At 39.4% G+C, this 19,675-nt stretch overlaps 2 protein-coding genes across 4 annotated transcripts; one reads left to right on the top strand and one right to left on the bottom strand.

Moving 5' to 3' along the window:
- Window positions 1-369: 369 nt before the first annotated feature.
- nudt22 (nudix (nucleoside diphosphate linked moiety X)-type motif 22) lies at window positions 370-5,095 on the top strand. Of its 3 annotated transcripts, none has more exons than XM_036575644.1 (7): window positions 370-539; window positions 711-869; window positions 1,000-1,612; window positions 4,058-4,171; window positions 4,342-4,439; window positions 4,535-4,628; window positions 4,749-5,095. In XM_036575644.1, the coding sequence occupies exons 2-7, from the start codon at window positions 784-786 to the stop codon at window positions 4,851-4,853; spliced, it is 1,110 nt and encodes a 369-aa protein (XP_036431537.1). In that variant the 5' UTR covers window positions 370-539; window positions 711-783; the 3' UTR covers window positions 4,854-5,095. The 3 variants fall into 3 exon arrangements, with proteins under 3 accessions (XP_036431537.1, XP_036431536.1, XP_036431538.1); XM_036575645.1 differs by having other exon boundaries at window positions 399-410; XM_036575643.1 differs by having other exon boundaries at window positions 370-869.
- On the bottom strand, window positions 4,906-19,048 carry si:ch211-107m4.1 (heterogeneous nuclear ribonucleoprotein U-like protein 2). Its single transcript, XM_036575642.1, has 14 exons — window positions 18,282-19,048; window positions 17,461-17,590; window positions 17,228-17,310; window positions 15,057-15,196; window positions 14,162-14,264; window positions 13,865-13,977; window positions 12,118-12,384; window positions 10,912-11,034; window positions 10,204-10,311; window positions 9,143-9,311; window positions 6,110-6,304; window positions 5,917-5,984; window positions 5,741-5,830; window positions 4,906-5,576 (listed from the first exon to the last, which is right to left on the bottom strand). The coding sequence occupies exons 1-14, from the start codon at window positions 18,883-18,885 to the stop codon at window positions 5,502-5,504; spliced, it is 2,268 nt and encodes a 755-aa protein (XP_036431535.1). The 5' UTR covers window positions 18,886-19,048; the 3' UTR covers window positions 4,906-5,501.
- Between the last annotated feature and the right edge of the window lie 627 nt (window positions 19,049-19,675).

Below are 19,675 nucleotides of genomic sequence, written 5' to 3'. Positions count from 1 at the left end.
GAATTATATATTTTTATTTATATTTATATATAGTTTATATTTGTGTTTCTTTGTTTATAACTGATAATACGTTATATAATTATATATTTAATCATACAACATTTTTTGTTTAATTTAAGTAATAAGAATAAATAAATAGATAAAAATAATAAATACACATTTGTCTACTATATATTTATTAATTTATCTGAATACTCTTATTTATTCATTCATTCATTCATTCAGTTACCTTCATGTATATTAAAAGAAGTTTCCTGTTCAGACGTTGACGGGTACCAAGTTAACAGTTCTAAAGCTTTATTTTTTTTCCACTTGTATTCCGACAGAGCCCTTCTCGGATTGGCTGGTAGTTCGCAGTAGAGCCACATTAGCCAATCGTAGCTCTGGAGGCGGAGCCTGTCGGAATAGAGGTGGGTAGAATAAAGCTGTAGAACCGCTGCTCGTCTTCATTCACTTTCTTCGTTTCTCCTCTTCACTTTCCCCCCCCTTTCCCCTCGGCGAAATAGTTCTTCACTCTTCCATTTGGTTATGTAACTGTTGTAAGTACGACAGCTGGTTTACTTTGTTAGCTGACAAATGTAAAACGCTAATCGATATTAACGTTACTAGCGGGCTAACCTAGCTTACTAGCCACACAGTAGTTTGTTCTCCGTGCCCTCCAAGTCTTTAGATGAAGGGCTCGAGCACTGATGAGCGTCACTCTGTCACAGGTGAAAGGAAACACTGAGATGCGAGAGTCTTTTCAGGAAGAAGACAATCCGAGAAACACACTGTGAATAGCCCATGGATCCGGAAGTGTCCGTGATGCTTCACTGTGCTGCCTCTCAGGGTCTCGAGGAACATCACATCCGAGTAGAGATATCGACGAGGTAACTAGAGACAGCGTCACCTTACTTCTGCTCAGCAGTTTGGGTTTCAGTGGGACTCCAACATCCCACCACACGTCAGACGGCTGAAAATGCAGCACTTGTAACTTCTCATGCAAATCTCTCTCTCCAGGTTCAACCGCAGAAGCGCTCCTGAGATTGAGAAGCACATTGAGGCAGTGTGGAAGGACAGGGTGACTAAAGAGCCATGGCTTTTCAATGGGGCCAAGTTCAGACTGCACTCAGCAGAACTATCCACATGCATTCCCAGCACGTCCACAAACTGTGTTGCAGGTGATGAAGCCGCACACACTTCAAACTCTGAAATGGCAGAGAGAGAAAACCAGCTGGCAGCTCAGGAGGGGGAGGAAGCCTCCCCCACACCGGTACTAACATCATCAGCAAATGCAGGGTGCTGTAGAGATACCACAAAGGAAACCCAGAGAGGTGCTAACACAATCTCATTAAGAAGGCCTTCAGAGCGCCGGAAAGTGGTGCTCAGCTTACAGCTGGGTTTGACCTGTTATAAAGACTTTCTGGGAACCAACTGGTCACAGGAGGCTGTGAGCCTGCAGCGACGCGGAGAGGTGGAGTTTGGAGACCCTCAGGCCCTCCTGGCTCAGCCTCTTGGAGTTGGTGCTGTCCTGGTTACCTCAGATGGACAGGTGATCCTGCTCCGAAGGAGTCAGAGGGTTGCAGAGGCAGCAGGTCTCTTGGACATACCGGGCGGTCACCCAGAGCCTAAGGTGAAGTAATGAGTGTGGTATAAGAGGGAATGTGTTAATCAATTCCAGCACTTGTGGTGCTTTCTTATGGCCTTTAAATTGAAAAACTGTCATATAAACAAATTGTAACTACCAGTAGTTTGTTTTTGGTGGTCAACAGCAGCTGGTAAATTTACCGCATGAGCAATTTACAGAATATGTACCAGTGCTAGCTAGATTGTCAACTTCAATCAATTAGTTAGGAAATCTTAAACTACTTGACTGAAGTTGACAAGATGCTGTAAGATAAGATGAAATTCCTAAATCAATATAAGATTTAATAAACTGTAATATAAATTTGTAAAAAAATCTTATCTAGACCTGATTTTAAGACAAAAAGAGTATGTTTCTATAATATGGCCCCTGGCTTGTAACTCACTCACGTGTAGCAGGGTAAAGATTCTCCACAAGGGGGCACCATTAGCACTCCAGTATCTTCATAAGAGTGTTGATTCGCATCAGTGACACCGTTGCATCAAACTTGCCCAAGGTCAACACTTACAAGTTTGTCAGTCATTTACATGCAACTTACCGGTGGTAAACTTGTAAATTCCTAAGGTTACAAGGACTGAATGCCCTGTTATGCTACGATCAACCAACAAGTTGATGTCAGTGGTACCTAACCTTCGTCCTGCCCCCTGCATGTTCTGCTGCCCGATCCATTACTGGTTTAACACGTCCTTCTCCGTGTGGCCTCGCCATTACCACTTGAATCCGTGACGCCATCTTAAGGACCGTTTCATTACTTTATTAGCTTAAGCGGAGAGTGTTAAATGAGCTTTCAGAGGGATGAGGGATCGAGCGGACATTAGCGTCGACTTCGGCAGCAGAATAGAAATCACTGTGACCTATTTCCCTTGTCAAACCTTAAAATAATGGCAGACAAGGACCTTTATAAGCCATAGCAGTAAACCAATTCCAAATGCTCAATATTTTAAAACTGTATTGTTTGATTTGTTGGGCTTTAGGATGCAAAATATTCCATCTGTTTGCTGATGCAACTTCCATCACCAATTGACATGCTGCAGGCTACATGGCCAACAATAAAAGAAGGGCCCTCATCACAGTTCTACACCAAGTTGATAGCTAGACAGAGCAAATATTCACAATTTTATGTACTTTATATTCAAACATCTCAAAATATTCTGCATTGCAAAGTTTGCATAGCTAGCTGATTCGGCTGACCTGCAGAGGGCGAGTGTGCTCCGTTTGAATAATCCACACCTCATTGTTCCCTCCTTTTGTGCTACGACTGGCCCTTCTCTAACGGAGCATGTGAATGGTGCGGAGTGGGAGCAGAGTGGCTTGATTTTGTTTGGAGTTGCTTTCCAGAAAGAGCATCAGTGTTCTCTCTCACTCTGAAATCACTCCATCCTGCACGCCAAACAGTCCTTTTTTCCATGCTGACTGCCTCTATATGACATGAGTGATGCAGGACTGCTACAGCTTGCACACCACGGCCATTCATAGTGTTTGTGCTGCAGAGCAGTTCATCAGACCCACATACTGGGAATTCTCACTGATCACAAAAAAGATCTACAGAGTCAGTCTCATCTTGTTCATGCTGCACAAATGATAAAGGAAATGGTATTAAAAGAATGTGCATTTGTTTACCCTCTGCAGTTTTCTAGCTTGGGATTGGGCCATCACTTCAAGTCTATACGTACTGAAAAAAGCCTGCGTAACAATGTTTAACTAGTTTTTTGTTTAATAAAGGCCATGATAAGATAATCCTTTATTAGTTCCACTACATGGGAAATTCACAAAACACACAGAAACATGCACAAAGAAAGCACCTGGTCGACCAGCCAGGGAATCGAACCCCTTCTTACTGTGAAGCAACAGCGCTACCCACTACATGAATTATATAATTGGATTATATAATTAAAGAAATAAAGTGTAGTGTCTAGTCCACACATTAATGACATAAAATAAGTACCATAAGAATGAATCATATGGAGCAGATGCGAAGCAAATTTCTCCAAGGTGTGAGCAAGGAGCGAAAAACAAAACGCAGTGCGGAGTGTATACGGAAATGCTCTGAGAGAGGAGTGGAGAGGAGCTTGTCGCTGCACTCCACTCACATGCTCTGTTGTGTAACGTGGGTGTGACGCATGTCCGAGTGGTGAGTCAAAGTGCGTAATGGCAAATGGAAATAAGTATCAGGGCCTTAATGTTTTCCCTGCTCTGCTGCACCCACTTCAACTTGGAGCTGATAAGAGCTTGAAACTGATTAGAAATGTCAGAGCGAGGGAAATGCCAAAATATGCCAAGCTGGGATAATCCAAGACCAGGACTGGGATTCACTGTGATAAGCAGTTGAGGAACATAGAAATAAGCAAGCTAGTTCAAATCCTCAAACCCAGATGAGAATGCATTTCAGAGGGTGTTTCTAGTAGGCATCACTTCTTTAACCTTTGCTTCCAGGCTGTATGTCAGGGGGTGAGTGAAGAGGCCATCAACGTGGATCTCATGCAGGGCTGCGAGAGAGCCGTGGTTGCAGAGTTATTCTCCTCTGTGTGCGCAGAAGTCAGAGATGAGGTATGTGTACAACAGATAGTTGACAACTTTTATTTAGAGCATGAGGAATTCCTTGCATGAGCTGTAGATCGTTGCAATACTGACAAAAGCTGTGTGGTAGTGTTTTTACTTCAGTGATCAGTGCCACACAGGTAAAAACTGAGCTTGGATTGTGGATCTTATATCTGCAGGTTAATGTTCCACTCAGCTTCCTCAGTGCACCTGTTCTGATGGGAATAGCGCTAAATCACACCAGCGCAGGGCGACCCAGCGCAGAGTTTTACATCAGGTACAAACCTCACAAGGCGCAAAACTTGCCTTGAACACAGTTGTGCTTAATGAACCTTCTTCAACGCACAATGGCTTTCTTTTGTTTGTGATCAGGTGTTCATTGACGACGGAGGAGGTGAAGGACTATTACTGGCGTGGAGGTCCAGAAGCTCATGAATCTACAGATATAGTGTTTCTGAGTAGAGGGGTAAGGCGAATAGCATCAAATAATGAACTTCAGAGTAGAACTTTAGAGTGCTTCATCGGTATAAATGTCAATAATGAGGGGAAAAAAAAAAAGATAATTTAACAAATGTTCTCATTACAGGAGATGCTGCAGTTGGATGAAAGCGCCTCCTTGTGGTCAGAATTGTGCCCTTCAGCAAAAGGAGCAGTGCTGCTGTACCAACTAGTTAGGCCTGATGGAGTTTAATATACATGTAAATAAAATGCAAATCAGTTATAGAAGCAAATGAAAAGACAGGTGAGAATTTACATAAATTTATTTTTCTATATGCGTTCACAGCATGACGCGTTTTCAAGGTTTTTACCAACATAGCAAAAGGCTTGTCAAATTTAGTTCGTATTGTAAAAATGTATAAAATCACTGATGCAGTTGTCAACTTTTAAAGTTTTATACTTTCCAGACTGAATAAAATTTCCAGTTCATCTGAATGAGTCTGTTAATACTTGTAAAACTTGTGCTAAAAAACGTACTGTAGTTTCTTCTGTAGTGCAAATCTATTTCAACAGTATGCATAGAGGTAAAGTTCAAGTTTACAGCTGGTCCATGTTTGAAAAAATATTTTTGAATGCTGTAATCATAAGAAATTTTATGACTAATGACAGAACAAAACGAAGGGCAGTCTGTGTATGAAAAGAAAAGAATCCCACACTGGATTGTCTTCACTACAACAGTTTGTTGTACTATTCCAAATGACAGTGTTTAGAGACCGTAATGTGTTTATAGCTTGTAAGGACTACAAGCTATAAAAGCAGAGATGTTTAAAATATAAATCTAAATTTGGGGGCTTAACAAATGCTAATGAAATAAATATGTTTATACTGCCTCTTAACTTGTTTACCAAAAAACTTGACTGCCAAAATAATAATCTTGGTTACTACAGTAACTCTGACTTTGGTCACACGTGTTCCACTGAAAGAGAAAGAAAGAAATAAGGTTAAAACTCGGAGGGAAAAAAGTGAGGCAGGCTGTGCATTATGGATAAAAATCTCTGACCAGACAATGATTTGATTTTGATTATTCAGGAAACAATTAAATTAATCAAGCAATTTCAGTGTGATTCAATTTCCTCTCACCTGTCCAGTGCATGGCTGGTAGTAGTCCCTATACCGCTGTGGATCGCTGTTGCAGCCATAAGGTTGAACATATGTGGAGGGGTGCCAACCCTGAGCACAGAAAACCATCAAATAATGAGGTTCAAGCAAACTACTGACTGCAAGTGAGCAAAAATGGTGGTGTAGAACAAACTTACGTATTGTTTCTGTTGTCCCCACTGTGACTGGGAGTATGGATGGCGACTACATGAGCTTTGGCTCCATGCTAGGAAAGCAGATACAATCAGTGTCCTAATTTTGACAACAATGCAACAAATTGGGTCTCCACCATCATTAGTATGATGTGAAGGATAATCATCTTTTCCACCCACACTGTCCTAATTCTCTTACCAGATGGTCTGCCTTGTACATTCATGTGAAATTTGGGATGCCTGTTTTGGTGTTTCTTGCGTTTGGGCGGAGCAGGTAGGAGACGTCTGGCCTCCTCTTTATAAGTTGTAAGGAGTCTTTCTGCCTCTTCACGGCAGAGCTCCACAAACAGTATGTCCTCAAAAAGCCCCCCCTGCTCCGGGAGAGTGAAACTCACTGGAGTACCGTAAAAAGAAGAGAACAAAAAGGTTGAATCTGGATTTAGAAGTCATTTGTTACAACAAGACAAACTGATAAAATACCTTTAAAATTTCCTTAAAGGGATTGTTCACAGCCCTGTCCTGATGCCTCACAAAGTGTCACATCCTAACTAGGGCTGCTTGATTATGGCAAAAATCATAATCACAATTATTTTGGTCAATATTGAGATCAGTTATTTAACAGTCACTCACTGACTTTGAAAACATCATGCGTTTAATAAACTTAAAAATAAATGTCTAACAGTGGATAAAAATAAAAGGTCAAAATAAAAAATAATATCAACTATGTTGTACTTTTACAGCCTACTGAATCCTACTAAACATATATAAAAGTAATAAATAAAAATAAATTAGATGAGTTTGGGCTTTTAGGGAAGGACAAAGACACACTGCTATAAAGGAAAGGGTCATGCTGGATTTACAACACTTGATTATGCTGTTTCAATAATAGTTGGAAGCCAAAATCGTAGTTGAAAATAAAGTTGGTTCAATCACCCAGCCCTGTTTTTGCATGCTTTGGTAGCATCAAATGGTCTGTGAAAATGTGCATAGAGGAACCCAAGTTTCCAACCTGATGTACGAGCGGCAGTCTGAGTGTCTTATAGTTATTGGGCTAAGTGATTCATGAACATAGTGTTTTTTAATAAATCAAGTCCGAGTTTTATTTTGTTTTTTTAAGACCAACTTTTTCTGGCTTGCAGCTTGAACACTGAACGTAGTGAGCTAAACTGCCAGTGTGGTTGCAATAAAACCGCACATCAGTATTTGGTTGCTTCTGATTGGTTTAACTCAGTTCACAAACTTCATGTTATTAGAGTACATAGAGGACTCCTCACTTAAACTTAGGAACAATGGGCCTCGTTCAACAACTGTTCTTAAGGAAAAAAAAAATTTCTAAAACTCACAGTTATCATGAAGATTCTGACATTCATCAGTTTTAAATGGGATTTGTTCTCAGGTAAGAACAGAATCTATGCACACTCAAGAGCACAAAGGCGTGAACAATTCTGCAGTTTAAAAACACGACATGAATCTGACGTAGACTTTTCTTAGAACCTTTCTCAAGAACAAGTTTACAAAAGCCTGCCCATTGTTGTTGATAACGTGAACTGTAATTAAAATTGATTTAAAAATTGCACTCTTTCAAAGTGCTGTTTCGATATAAAAGTGATTAATCTTTTAGCTCTATTATTTTTGCAAGGACAGCATGTAACAGTTAATATCCAGTAGTTCTCCATGTTTGTTCGGTTGGAAACCGAAATGCTGCGAAAGTAGAAGGCTGGCTCCTTTCTTCTTGTCAAGACACTTTTACACGGCCTATAATTAACTGTAGTCTTTTCTATTGTACAGTGCTGTGAAGAAGTATTTGCCCCTTCCCAATTTCTTCTATTTTTTGCATGTTTGTCAAACTTCAATGTTTCAGATCATCAAACTACTTTGAATATTAGACAAAGATAACCCAAGTAAACACAACATGCTGTTTTTAAATGATGCTTTCATTTACTAAAAGAAAAATGCTATTCAGCTCTGCCTGGCCCAATGTGAAAAAATAATTGCCCCCTTAGCTATTAAATCATCCAGTTGACGAAATTTAATTGACTGTTGGGTTCAATTTCACTAACCACACCCAGATATGATTACTGCCAGACCTGTTGAATCTAAAACTCATTTAAATGGAACCTGTCTGGCAGTGTGAAGCAGGCTAGAAGGTCTCAAAAAGCAGCACAAGATGGCACATTCTAAAGAGATTCAAATACAGATGTGAAGTCATTGAAATCTACCAGTCTGGAAAGGGTTACAAAGCCATTGCTCAGAATCTGAGACTCCAGCGAACCACAGTGAGAGCTATTATCCACAAATGGAGAAAACCTGAAACAGTGCTCAAGCACAGTTGGGGCATGCAGCAGGACAATGATGTGAAGCACAAAAACAAGTCCACCTCTGAATGGCTCAAAAGAAACAGAATAAAGGTTTTGAAGTGACTAAGTCCTGACCTGAATCCCATTGAGATGTTGTAGCAAGACCTTAAATGGGCAGTTCATGCTCGAAAACCATCCAATGTTGCACAATTAATACAATTCTGCAAAGAAGAGTGGACCAAAATTCCTCCATAGTGATGTAAAAGACTCATCGCAAGTTATCGCAAACTGATTAATTGCAGCTGTTGCTGCTAAGGGTGGCACAACCAGTTATTAGGTTTAGGGGGGCAATTACTTTTGCACACGGGTGATACAGGTTTTAAGTGAATGCTAATCTTTCAATAAATGGAATGATCATTTAAAAGCTGCATTTTGTATTTACTCGTGTTGCCCTTATATTAAAATTAGTTGGATGATCGGAAACATTTAAATGTGACAAATTAGCAAAAATAGAAGAAACTAGGTGGGGGCAAATACTTTTTCATAGCACTGTAGACAGATCAGAATGTTTGGACAAAGGAAATTGTTGAAAAAATGCAAAGAAATTAAAAAATAAAATAAAAAAAGATCACCTGGCATGTGAAAAAGAACGAAAGAACAAGAATTTGCTTAACATAGGCACTTACTTATAATAATTGCGATGTTCAATATAAATTATTGGCCTAAGAACAGCCTGTCTGAACACTATGTTGAAATGAAAACTAAGACGTTTCGTGTCACTCATGCCACATACAGGCTGTATGTGTAGAACAGGGTTAGTGTTAGAGCTGGGAAGTTCAGGGATTGGGACTGTTCAGTGCTGTATGCAGTGCTAGAGTTTTCTAGGACTTGGAGAAAGAACCACAGTTTTAAAGAATAGCACCACAGGGGCTGACCTTTGCTCTTCAGCAGAGACATTTCAGGTACCTCCACACCCTCATCTTGCTGCTGCTGCTGGAGACGCCTCCTCCACTCTGCATCTGACGGGACCACCACCACTGCCCTCCTCCGGTAACCATGGAAACGCAGCATCTTATGCTTCCTAGCAGATGGGTAAATGTTTGCCTGGGTAATTGAAGAGGGGGTGGAAGGTGCAGTTTCAAACAGATTATTGTAAAAGAGCACAGGACCTTCATCTGCTAGGGCACAAAGTTCAGTAACCCATGCTCACAGTTAAACATTAAATATATGCTCATACGTACACACAATCAAGAATATCTAGTTTCTTTGGTAAAAACAGAAACACCTTCTATGTTGCTAGGCGTGCAATGATGACAAATCTACATATTTGTGCCGACTCTTAATTTACACTGCAGTTAAACTGCAGTGAGGAACGGCCTCAGGGAGGACTGGCTGACGTAGTTCAAATGCCCATAAATCATAAATCAAGTCTGCTCTGCACCAGCGAGAAAAATTATACATAAAAAAATGACACATAAAAAAAAATTACCCATATTACAACCACCTCAGACCCACTAAAATCTGATGTAAGGCGTTGCAAAGATGCCGTAAGACTGATGGAAGCAAGGCGGAGGCTCGCTCTATAAAAGGTATAGAAATAATCAGTGCTGACGTCAGTTTTGTCTTATCTACAGCAGGCACTGAAGGCTCGAGGCTGCTGAACAGCAGATGTTGACGGATTTTAGCTGAAGAAAAGAAATGTATCCGGAACATGAAACAGGCTAAATATAACATGCGATTACACTGGCAATTGGGAATATATGGAGGTTTTTTTCCCTTTTAATCCTGGCAGCTGTGTGAAATCCTGCTTTAGCTTTTAAATGAGCATAAACACAAATCTCTTTTCCACTGAGGAGACCCCACACATGTTTACAGCTCAGAAGGTTCTCACAAGTCTGAGACATGCCATTTGTTTGTTTTCTTGGCTGATGTAAATCTGCTTTCAAATCCCTGCCAGTTATATAGGAACCTACACCTGTAACAAACTATTCATCACCTGGTCCAGGATGAAGTTCCTTCGCTTGTTTGCTGCTATTCTGATTAGGTGAGTGAGGCACTGTGTGGCCTGCTGCAGCAGTACCTCTTTGTGTTCGGGGCCTGGCAGCTGCAGGGGGAGGAAAAAGAGGACGATAACAGTCACATCACATTCACATTAATAAAGTTAATTAATTAGATGCCTTATTTGTCTTGTGAAGATACAGTTATACCTTGACAATACAAACCTGTGTCCACATCACACTAAAATAAAGCCTTAATATTCCTTGAATATTCCCCTTCTCAATCTTTGCAGACATAAGTAAACAGCTTCCTAGAACATTCTTGAAGCCTAATAAACAGATTCAGATCTATTTGGTCTTTCCTATAGACTTGGCAGTCCGAACAGTTTTTAGTGTTGGTTTAAGGAATTATTAACACTTTTCTTATACATTTTTATGAAAGTATATCTTCTCTGTTCAAACTCCAAAACAGTAACTAAACAGGAGAGGGCAAAAACATTCTTAAAGATAATGTAAAAAAAAAAAAGTAATTAATTTTGAAGCATTTCATGAAATTTTACAGCGATGTAAAGGACAGTTGTTGGGCCCAAATGATGTAGAAAAATTAAAAATACTGTGTAAATCCAACAAAATAAATTATTTTAGTTTTAGTTATTGTCAGTCTAACTAATTTCATGTAACATCAGAGGTTTCTGTATTGCTCTTACCTTCATGCAATGAAGGATGGTGTTTGTGCTTAGCAGACTGTAACCCTTCTCTGGATTTTTGGCTAAGTGGTTCTGAGCCCAGTGGCTCTTTCCTGATCCTGGCATGCCAACCATCATCAGTACCTGGGAATGAGTATAGAGGGGGGAGGGGAGGGGGGGCCATCTGAAAATTACAACTGATCACCTTGTTCAGTACAAAAGTGGCAAAGATGGGCAGTATGGTGAAGTATCGTTATCATGATAAATTACTTAACCGTATAGTTTTCTGATTATATCATATCATTTATTTATTTACACCAATTACAGAAAGCCTGTAAATGACAACCAGTGTATAGTAAAGGGATGAATGATTTGTAGAAAACATCTAATTGTGATTTTTCTGACTAATATTGCTATTGTGATTTAAATTGTGAATATTCTTCGTAAATTGAGGTACAAGCCTATTTTTTTTGGCCAACAAGACAAAAATATCCACTTTTTTCTGGCTTGAAACTAACCTGAGCGCCAATCAGCCAGTTAGCTGTTTTGGTTGCTTCCGATTGGTCTGACTCATCTATAGGCGGTTCACTGAATCCAGGTTATTTGGTTTAATGTCCCCACCTTAAACTTTTTAAAGCAATGTTGATGATAATATAGGTTATAAATAATAATGATAATACTACTACTACTACTACTACTATTACTACTACTACTACTACTACTACTACTACTAATAATAATTTTATTTATATAGCACTTCTCATGCCGGTGGCAGCTCAAAGTGCTTTATAGACAAGTGATAAAACATAGTTAAACAACATAGTTAAAACAAAAAAATCATTAGTATTTATTTAGAATCAGAAGAAATTGAAAAAGATCAAATTAGAAGATAAAAACCACGAGACGTCCAGTTTTAGTTAAATGCTAATTTAAAGAGATACGTTTTTAGGTGCTTCTTAAAAGTGAGCACTGAGCTTGACAGTCTAATAAAAGGTGGAACTGAGTTCCACAGTTTAGAAGCACAATAACTAAAAGAGGCCTCTCCATGTTTTCTGTATTTTACAGAGGGTATTTGGCCACTCTCTGCAGATCTTAGATTACGTGCCGGAACATTGGCTGGCACATTTTTTCTTTTGTGAATATCTTCAAGAATCAGTGTGTTATATTTATCGCCCACTCTTATTTCAGAGTGTCAGTTAAATACTTTTTAAACTAAGCACCGGTTACCTCACACTCCTTCCTATGTGGTGGGGGCAGAGAGGCCCGTGTCCGCTGTGCAGATGGAAGTACGGGCAAAGGGTAATAACCAGGAGGTGCAGGATACCACACTGTCCCCTGGGGGTCCAGGTTCAGGGTAACAGAGCAGTTTTTGCACAAAATGTGTGGGTAGAGGGCTCGTCCAGCTAAGGTGGAAGAATTAATGTGAAAAGCCACCCCTAACGAATGTCCATTTTTATTAAATGTGAGCTCCGCATCGCCACCTTCACTGATGAACTGGAGAAGGAAAGAGGGGAAAAAAAGAAAAAAAAGAAAATTAAGCCAGCACATTAGTATTAGTAGTTCATTACACAAGCAGTCCCAACTATTACAGCTGGACTCCCATACAGACTATGCCTTGCTATGTTTATAGAAGAAAAAGGGGTGTAAAAATGTTTCAACATACTGTGATGCATCAGTATGACAAATCAGATTTGATTTGTAATTTGATATTTCAATACATATAAAACACATGCTGGATGAAAAATTCTCATGTTATTTTACAATGTAAAAATAAAAAACTTAATATATTCTTTTAATTGTCCATCCCCTATACTGTGTAAATGTTTGCCCCAGTCGGCATCAAGCCCATATGAGGAACTTAATGGCACCCAGGGATAAAATAAAATGTTACAACACAGATGTGTTTTCGTCTCAATACAGTTTTGCCCCCAAATGTTACTGGATTCTCTGAATTTTGAGATTGTTAAGTAGGCGAAATATGAATAACACTACATCTATGCTACAAGCAAGCTAACACTCCTGCGTACTGAAATTAGAGCACACTACAGTAATTTTAATACTGTGCTTCAAATCTTTTTTTTATAACAACACCAGCTACTCAAACTGTAGGTTACTACTGTCAAATAAGCTTACCAGTTTGCATGGGGCAGTTTGATGAGTTTGCCTCAGTGAAATGCTCAGCACTGTTAGCTTGCATACAGCAGTATGTGCATTTAGACTACTTAATGTGACATTAAGTACATTGTAATTGTACATTTGACGTTGTAATCCAGGTGAGTCATTTGCAGGAAATAATTACAAAATTGGACAAAATATATTGACTACTACTAATAGATTACAACATGATGACCCAACTTTAGTATTTTATGTACTTATTCAAAGACTAAGGCCCTGTTCATACTTGGTAATAACATCAGTCTCAACTGATCTGATCATAAGTGGCCATTTACATCGGGCATTTCCATGTTTCTCGAATGCATCTGGAAGGTACCACCCATTTACTACGTCAGTCTCTCACTGTATTTACTGTCAGACAAAAACTATACTGCAAGTCCATGTAAATAAAAGGGCTGATACAAACATTTAGACCTCATGAACCACTAACATGACGTAAATAAACAGTAGAGAAGGAAAAAATGAAACTACGCAGCTGCTTTCATCTCTGCTGTGAGGACATAAGCTGATTAAGGTAGTCCTTCAGCGCTGTCAAAGATCCATCAAAACACTTCAGCTTTCACACTGTAAATGTGGTCTTATGCGTCCTTGCCCACCTCCGACTGAGTGATCACAATGCGTCTCCAAGACTCACTGTACCGAGTACTTAGCGCTGTCCACTTATGATCGAATCACCCAGGAGGCATGTTAATGTCAAGGAGAACAGGGCCTAAGCTTGATCCAAGTTCAGAAAGCAATCCTAGTTCTCTTTGCTGCATTACAGTCAATTTTGTTCAGCAGGTAGTTAATAGAACCATACCGCATAGCAGCCAATGACATCTCCCTCTGAGAAAGGCTCCCCGAATTCCTCTGCTTTTCCTGCAGTCACTGCTCTGCCTGCTCCATCAAAACCAAATGACAGCTCCTCCTCTCCTAGGGCAAACCACATACAGAACAATGAGGCTGATATAGACACTTCTATCGTTTCCTGAATATACATTTCAGGTATTATTTGTCAATGCCTGTTATGTTATGTTACATCCTACGGCAATATTATACCAAATGGCTCCAACAAGGGCAGCTCTGTTACGATGATGAATGTTTTCATATTTTGTACCTAGCTGAAGGCTTGTGCTGTCCACAGACCAGCCCACTCTGAGGACATGTGGCTCAGGGTCAAAACTCATGTCCACTGTAGCTGCTGACAATTTCTTCACAAACTACAGAGTAAGAGAAATGCAGTCAGGATAAATATCACAGTAAAGTTCAAATGATACTATTTAGAACACCTGAAGGTTACCACATTGTCCCTTGAGCTCTGTTTATAAAGCAAAGTACTTGGTCTGGGGCATCATTAAGAATGAAAGAAGCTGTAGAACTTTAAGTGAGTAATTCAACTTGTCCAGGGTTAGTTGTTCTGATTGACAATACAAACGCAAGTTCTCACAAAGTTTTATGATAGCAATTACGGAATACATCATCGGAAGATACAGAAAAAACAAAAGAATGAACTGAATCAATAGAGAATTTCATTCCAGCATTCATAAAATGCAGACGATAAGGCTAGGCCTGGGTATTGTTCAAAATATTTTGATACCGATACAAATAGAAATACCTTGATTTCGAGAACTTTCTTCATATGTTTTTCAATACCTTCCCTTAAATTACAAACCAGAAGTGGGTGTGGCTTGAAATAGAAATTGTATCAAAAGTTTGAAGGCTTTATAACTATATGTTTACTGACTTCAATAGACGGCACAGTAATCAAGAAGTGCTGACGTCAAAAACATACATTTGGAATGTAATTAGACAGCCAATCAGCAGTTCAGATTTTGAAGAAAGAATTCTGATTGGATAACAGATGCTATAAGACTGAGCGAAGTATTGAAATTTGGTAATGAACAACACAGAATGTTTCCAATCAGTAGCACTTTAGTAATTCGGTTAAACCCATAAAAGTACTGAATTTCTATATCCAGCCCCAGATGAAGCTCTAAAGCCCAAATTCTTACCTTGACTTCAAATCCTGCTTTTCCCTGATTAAATCCATGGGTTAACCGACACCCTGACCGCAGTAGAGGGAACTTCTCCCAGAGTAATGGCTGACCGCTGCACCCGTCCACACCCACTTCAAAGTGCAGGTCACTGTTGTCTGCAAGACACAAATACCAGCCAAGCCATTTATGAGGACTCACCTTCACACAGGCACAAAGCATAAAGACTAGGGCTGAACTGATCTACTGGTTAACTGATAATCTCAGCCAGTACTGATGGCCTGTAGATTTATCGAAAATATCGCCACTTTTTTTAGTCGCATCATCACCGGAATTCAAGCTCATAATTTCCTGACAAATGGGCAAAACCTTAAACAGATGAGCCGGGGATACAAATGTAAGGCACCCAACAATGACAGGAATAGGCTGACCTGTATATCTGAAGACAAAACACAATCATGCTTAGTACAATAAAATCATGCAAAATGTTTCCAAACCTAACATTTAGCATAAGGATAACATGTTATAACCACAAACCACTCTTTATTATTAAGATAACGAATGAAAAATAAGAAAACCAAGAGGTAATTATCAGAAACCAACCTCAAAGAATACCCCCAGCATTAGAATATTTATATAACTAAAGATTTTCATTTATATATTTATACAATAAAAGAGTGTCTACTGTTTATTTTTAAGAAATATGACCCCTGAAATCAAATCACAACAGTTAGTAAAGCACTAGCCACCTAAAGCTATTGGAGTATTGGAATTAATGACCTAATTATGAAATTAAAACCTAAAACATAAATATAAAATAATATTGGCCAAAATGATCAGTTACTGGAACTTTTAACCCCTGAAATAAACACTGGCCTCAAAATTATATCAATTGGGTCTTAACAAGGACTTCTTAGTGGCTTTAAATGAACATATGACACTGTGTATAAGTGGGTCATTATCAGGTATCTCGGCATATAACTTGGTTATGACAATGCAGACTAAATATTATTCTAAACAAAGTGGTTATTATATGAGGATTTAAACAGATGAAAATTAATCTCTTCCATTTTATTTCAACATGCCAACAACCCATGTTTACCTCAAACTTTCTATATGGACCTTTCCAAAATACAAATGTAAATGGGGTCCTCTCATTTGAATAATTCGCATTTCTTAAAATATCAAAAGCTACTAGATGATGGTCACAGGCTTGTCTCACCCAGTGGCATGTGTTCTTTTACTTATTAACTTACAGTTTAGAGATATGACAACGCACTCTATCTTAACTAAACTAACGCAAGTTTCGGATCAGTGTGCATTTGCATTTGTAAATCCTATGTAGAACATGTCTCTGTAGAAGCAGCACGGCTGGTTATGAGTGACTTCATTGTACAGTGAGTGATGTACAACAACAGGCCACTTCACTATGTAGACCTTCACACTTCCACACTTAGTCCATTTTACCATATAGGTGCACTTTGTACTTCTACAATCAAAGACTGCAGGTCTGTTTCTCTGCATACTTTGTTAGCCTCTTTTTGCCCTGTTGCCACAGGTATTATTTAGAAGTGGATCATTCTCAGCACTGCAGTAACACTGACATGGTGGTGGTGTGTTAGTGTGTGTTGTGCTGGTACGAGTGGATCAGACACAGCAGTGCTGCTGGAGTTTTTAAACACTGTGTCCACTCACTGTCCACTCTATTAGACACACCTATCTTGTTGGTCCACCTTGCAGATGTAAAGTCAGAGACGATAGCTCATCTGTTGCTACACAGTTTGTGTTAATCATCCTGTAGTCCTTCATCAGTGGTCACAGGACGCTGCTGGCTGGATATTTTTGTTTGGCGAACTATTTTCAGTCCAGTAGTGACACTGTGGTGTTTAAAAACTACAGTAACACTGCTGTGTCTGATCCACTCGTACCAATGCAACACACACTAGTGTCCCAAAACATCAGTTGTCACCACAGTCCAAAGAATGATCACCATCCAAATAATTCCTGCTCTGTGGTGGTCCTAATCATTAAAAAAACAGGGTATAAGGTGGGAACAAGGTACACAGAGAAACAGACGGACTAGAGTCTGTAACTGCAGAACTAAAGTGCACCTATATGGTTAGTGGAGCTGACTGATACACTTAATTAAGTGGCCGGTTGGTGTAGATATCAAAAGTCTATAAACTTACAGAGATCAAGCCTAACCACATCATCATCATCATCGATCTCCATGTCATCTTCACTCTCTGGACCAGGCTCTGGAGTTTTGGCTCTGATGGCAGAGAGAGTACATTAGTAAAACTTATAAAAGCATTGTCTAAGATTCAGTGATACAACATGGCATTAACACAAACCACTGCACATGACCTGATAAACACAGCTCTGTATAACTCTTACAATGTTAATTACACCATGATGCTACCTGTTATACTGAATCTCCTCTTTAAACTCATAATAATCCCTGCCCTTTTCTTCATGAGGCCTCTTGACGTTCGTGCCTTCGTTCTGCCCTTCCACTCTTGTCTCCAATGTGTCTGGTGCCCTGTAGGGTGCTGCAGAACGTGAGAGGAACCAACCATTAGAGGTGTAAAATGCACTGACCGATTGTGATGAGCATGCATTTGCAATGATCAATCCATCTCGATTCACTGTTCTGAAAGGGGCATTTTTGGAAAATGATTATATTCTTCTATAAGAATGTTCAATAAAGTATGTAATCATTTTCTAGTCAACATTTCTGGGCTATTTTCAAAAATAATCCCCAGAAAACTTTATGTATTGTTTTAATCATCTGTATTTCCACTAGTGTCACATTTGTGGATTCAGAATATTTTTTAAATCAATTCTGAATCATGCAAAAATAAATCAAATTGTTGTGAAATTTTAATTGCCATAGTGCACTAAATCGCTTCCTAACAAATCGCTGTGAGGTCACCCTTATAAAAGTGATCTACATTAATACTACAGGAAACTTGTATAAGATGTATAAGTATTATACAGAACTATAGACAACCTCTGTGCAATATTCATGCAGTCCTATCTTAGAATAATCTACAATACTTTTCAGTATTCCACAGTAAACTACAGTAAACACCTGAATTTACTAAGATTTGTATAACAATTCTGTGTAAATGTATGTAGCATTTCTACAGATCTTCTTCATAAGGGTCAAGGTTTTCACCCCTGCCTGTAATACAACAATTCATGCTTGACATCCCATTTTCACTTCTTAAAAGTACTTACACTGGTCATCCTCAGTAGATGTGCAGTCAGGCTGGGACATCAGCACGGTGGACACTGATGAAGAACATGCAGACACCTCACCATCAGCAGCGGGAGGAGCTTCTACAGGGCTGACACTCGACGGCTGTGAGGCCTCCTGGTCACACTGGGTTTCTGGGCTCGTCTGGTTGGAAAGCTGGGAGTGTTTGTCAGAACCCAGCTGATTGTCTTCCTCCTCTTTTCGTCTTTTAGAGCACGAGCAGGGCGGCTGGGAGAGGCTCGTGTTGGCTGTAGGCTCGGTTTCTGTTTGTGTGCTTTGGTCGACATAATCCTGCGACCTGAGTTCAGTGTCTGCAGGCTGGGGCTGATGTTCCTCCCGGGGAGCTTCACAGCCGCCCTCTGCCTCTACCTCAGTAACGTCCGTCCCCACCGTAGCGCTCTGAGGCGCTTCTTTAGGAGAACTGGCTTCGTCTAAAGAGGTTTCTCCTCCGGTCTGTGCAGCTTCTAGTGCCGATATCAGGCGAGCCTGCAGTTCGGCCTTCAGCCCTCTCCAGTCCAGCCCTCGTCCTCGCAACTCGGCCCGCAGCTCGGCCACTTTGAGCTTTTTAACCTCCTCCAGCAACATTTTTCAGATTATGGGAGTGAAATGTAGTCTGACATTTAAAAATACACAATTTTAGCTCTGAAACCGCCGGATTGACCTTTGCTGAACTTCCACAAACAAACTCACAACAGCAGCGGAAAACAGCGCTGCGTGTTGTCGAAGGCGGCCAGAGGAGAATTCAAGCGAGCGTCCTGATTCCTTATTGGTCAGCCAGCCAACAAACCCCGCCTTCCTTATTCCTTATTGGTCATTCGGCCTTCTCGATTCATTCCGCCTCTTCGGTTCTATAGACGTTGTATATCACTCAGGAATAATAATCGCTGTAAAAATATTAATAGAGAGGATATATTATCAGCTTATTCACTCTGAAATAATACTTTATAGATACAATTATTTACTTACAAAATAATTCAAATAATTCAAAAATTACAACACATCAATACTACACTAAATGGGTAAATTAACAGCCGCACAGTGAAATACAGTCAAATGTAAATAAATATAAGTCAAATATAAATAATCAATCCAGAAATAAATAAAATCGTAATAATAACCATATGTTGATGGATTCAAAACGTTCTGATATTTGAGAAAATTATTTCTATCCTTAACATTTGTCATTTTAAGGGATGTAATCAAATGCTCCATTTCTTTTTTTATACACCGACATTTTTGGAATTGAATTTAAAAGTAATTTTTATGAATAAAATGTTTTGCATCTGAGATAAAATAATTAACGACACGTTCATAAGCAGTATTAGAATTTGTGTAGTTACAATAGAGATATTTAATAGTAAAGCAGAATAAACCA

The sequence above is a fragment of the Colossoma macropomum genome, unplaced genomic scaffold, assembly GCF_904425465.1.
Source record: "Colossoma macropomum unplaced genomic scaffold, Colossoma_macropomum, whole genome shotgun sequence".
In the NCBI taxonomy this organism is placed as follows: Eukaryota; Metazoa; Chordata; class Actinopteri; order Characiformes; family Serrasalmidae; genus Colossoma; species Colossoma macropomum.
The sequence above is the reverse complement of the archived record's forward strand: the minus strand, read 5'-3'. Positions and strand labels throughout refer to the sequence as shown.

What these genes read in the sequence shown, in the direction of transcription:
- nudt22 (XM_036575644.1), top strand. Translation starts at nt 784, where the DNA reads ATGGATCCGGAAGTGTCCGTGATGCTTCACTGTGCTGCCTCTCAGGGT. An exon ending in CGAGTAGAGATATCGACGAG is followed by an intron (nt 870 to 999) that starts GTAACTAGAGAC and finishes CTCTCTCTCCAG; the next exon opens with GTTCAACCGCAGAAGCGCTC. An exon ending in AGCGCAGAGTTTTACATCAG is followed by an intron (nt 4,440 to 4,534) that starts GTACAAACCTCA and finishes GTTTGTGATCAG; the next exon opens with GTGTTCATTGACGACGGAGG.
- si:ch211-107m4.1 (XM_036575642.1), bottom strand. Translation starts at nt 18,885, where the DNA reads ATGTTGCTGGAGGAGGTTAAAAAGCTCAAAGTGGCCGAGCTGCGGGCC. An exon ending in ATCTACTGAGGATGACCAGT is followed by an intron (nt 17,591 to 18,281) that starts GTAAGTACTTTT and finishes CACGTTCTGCAG; the next exon opens with CACCCTACAGGGCACCAGAC. An exon ending in ACCAGCCATGCACTGGACAG is followed by an intron (nt 5,577 to 5,740) that starts GTGAGAGGAAAT and finishes TTTCTCTTTCAG; the next exon opens with TGGAACACGTGTGACCAAAG.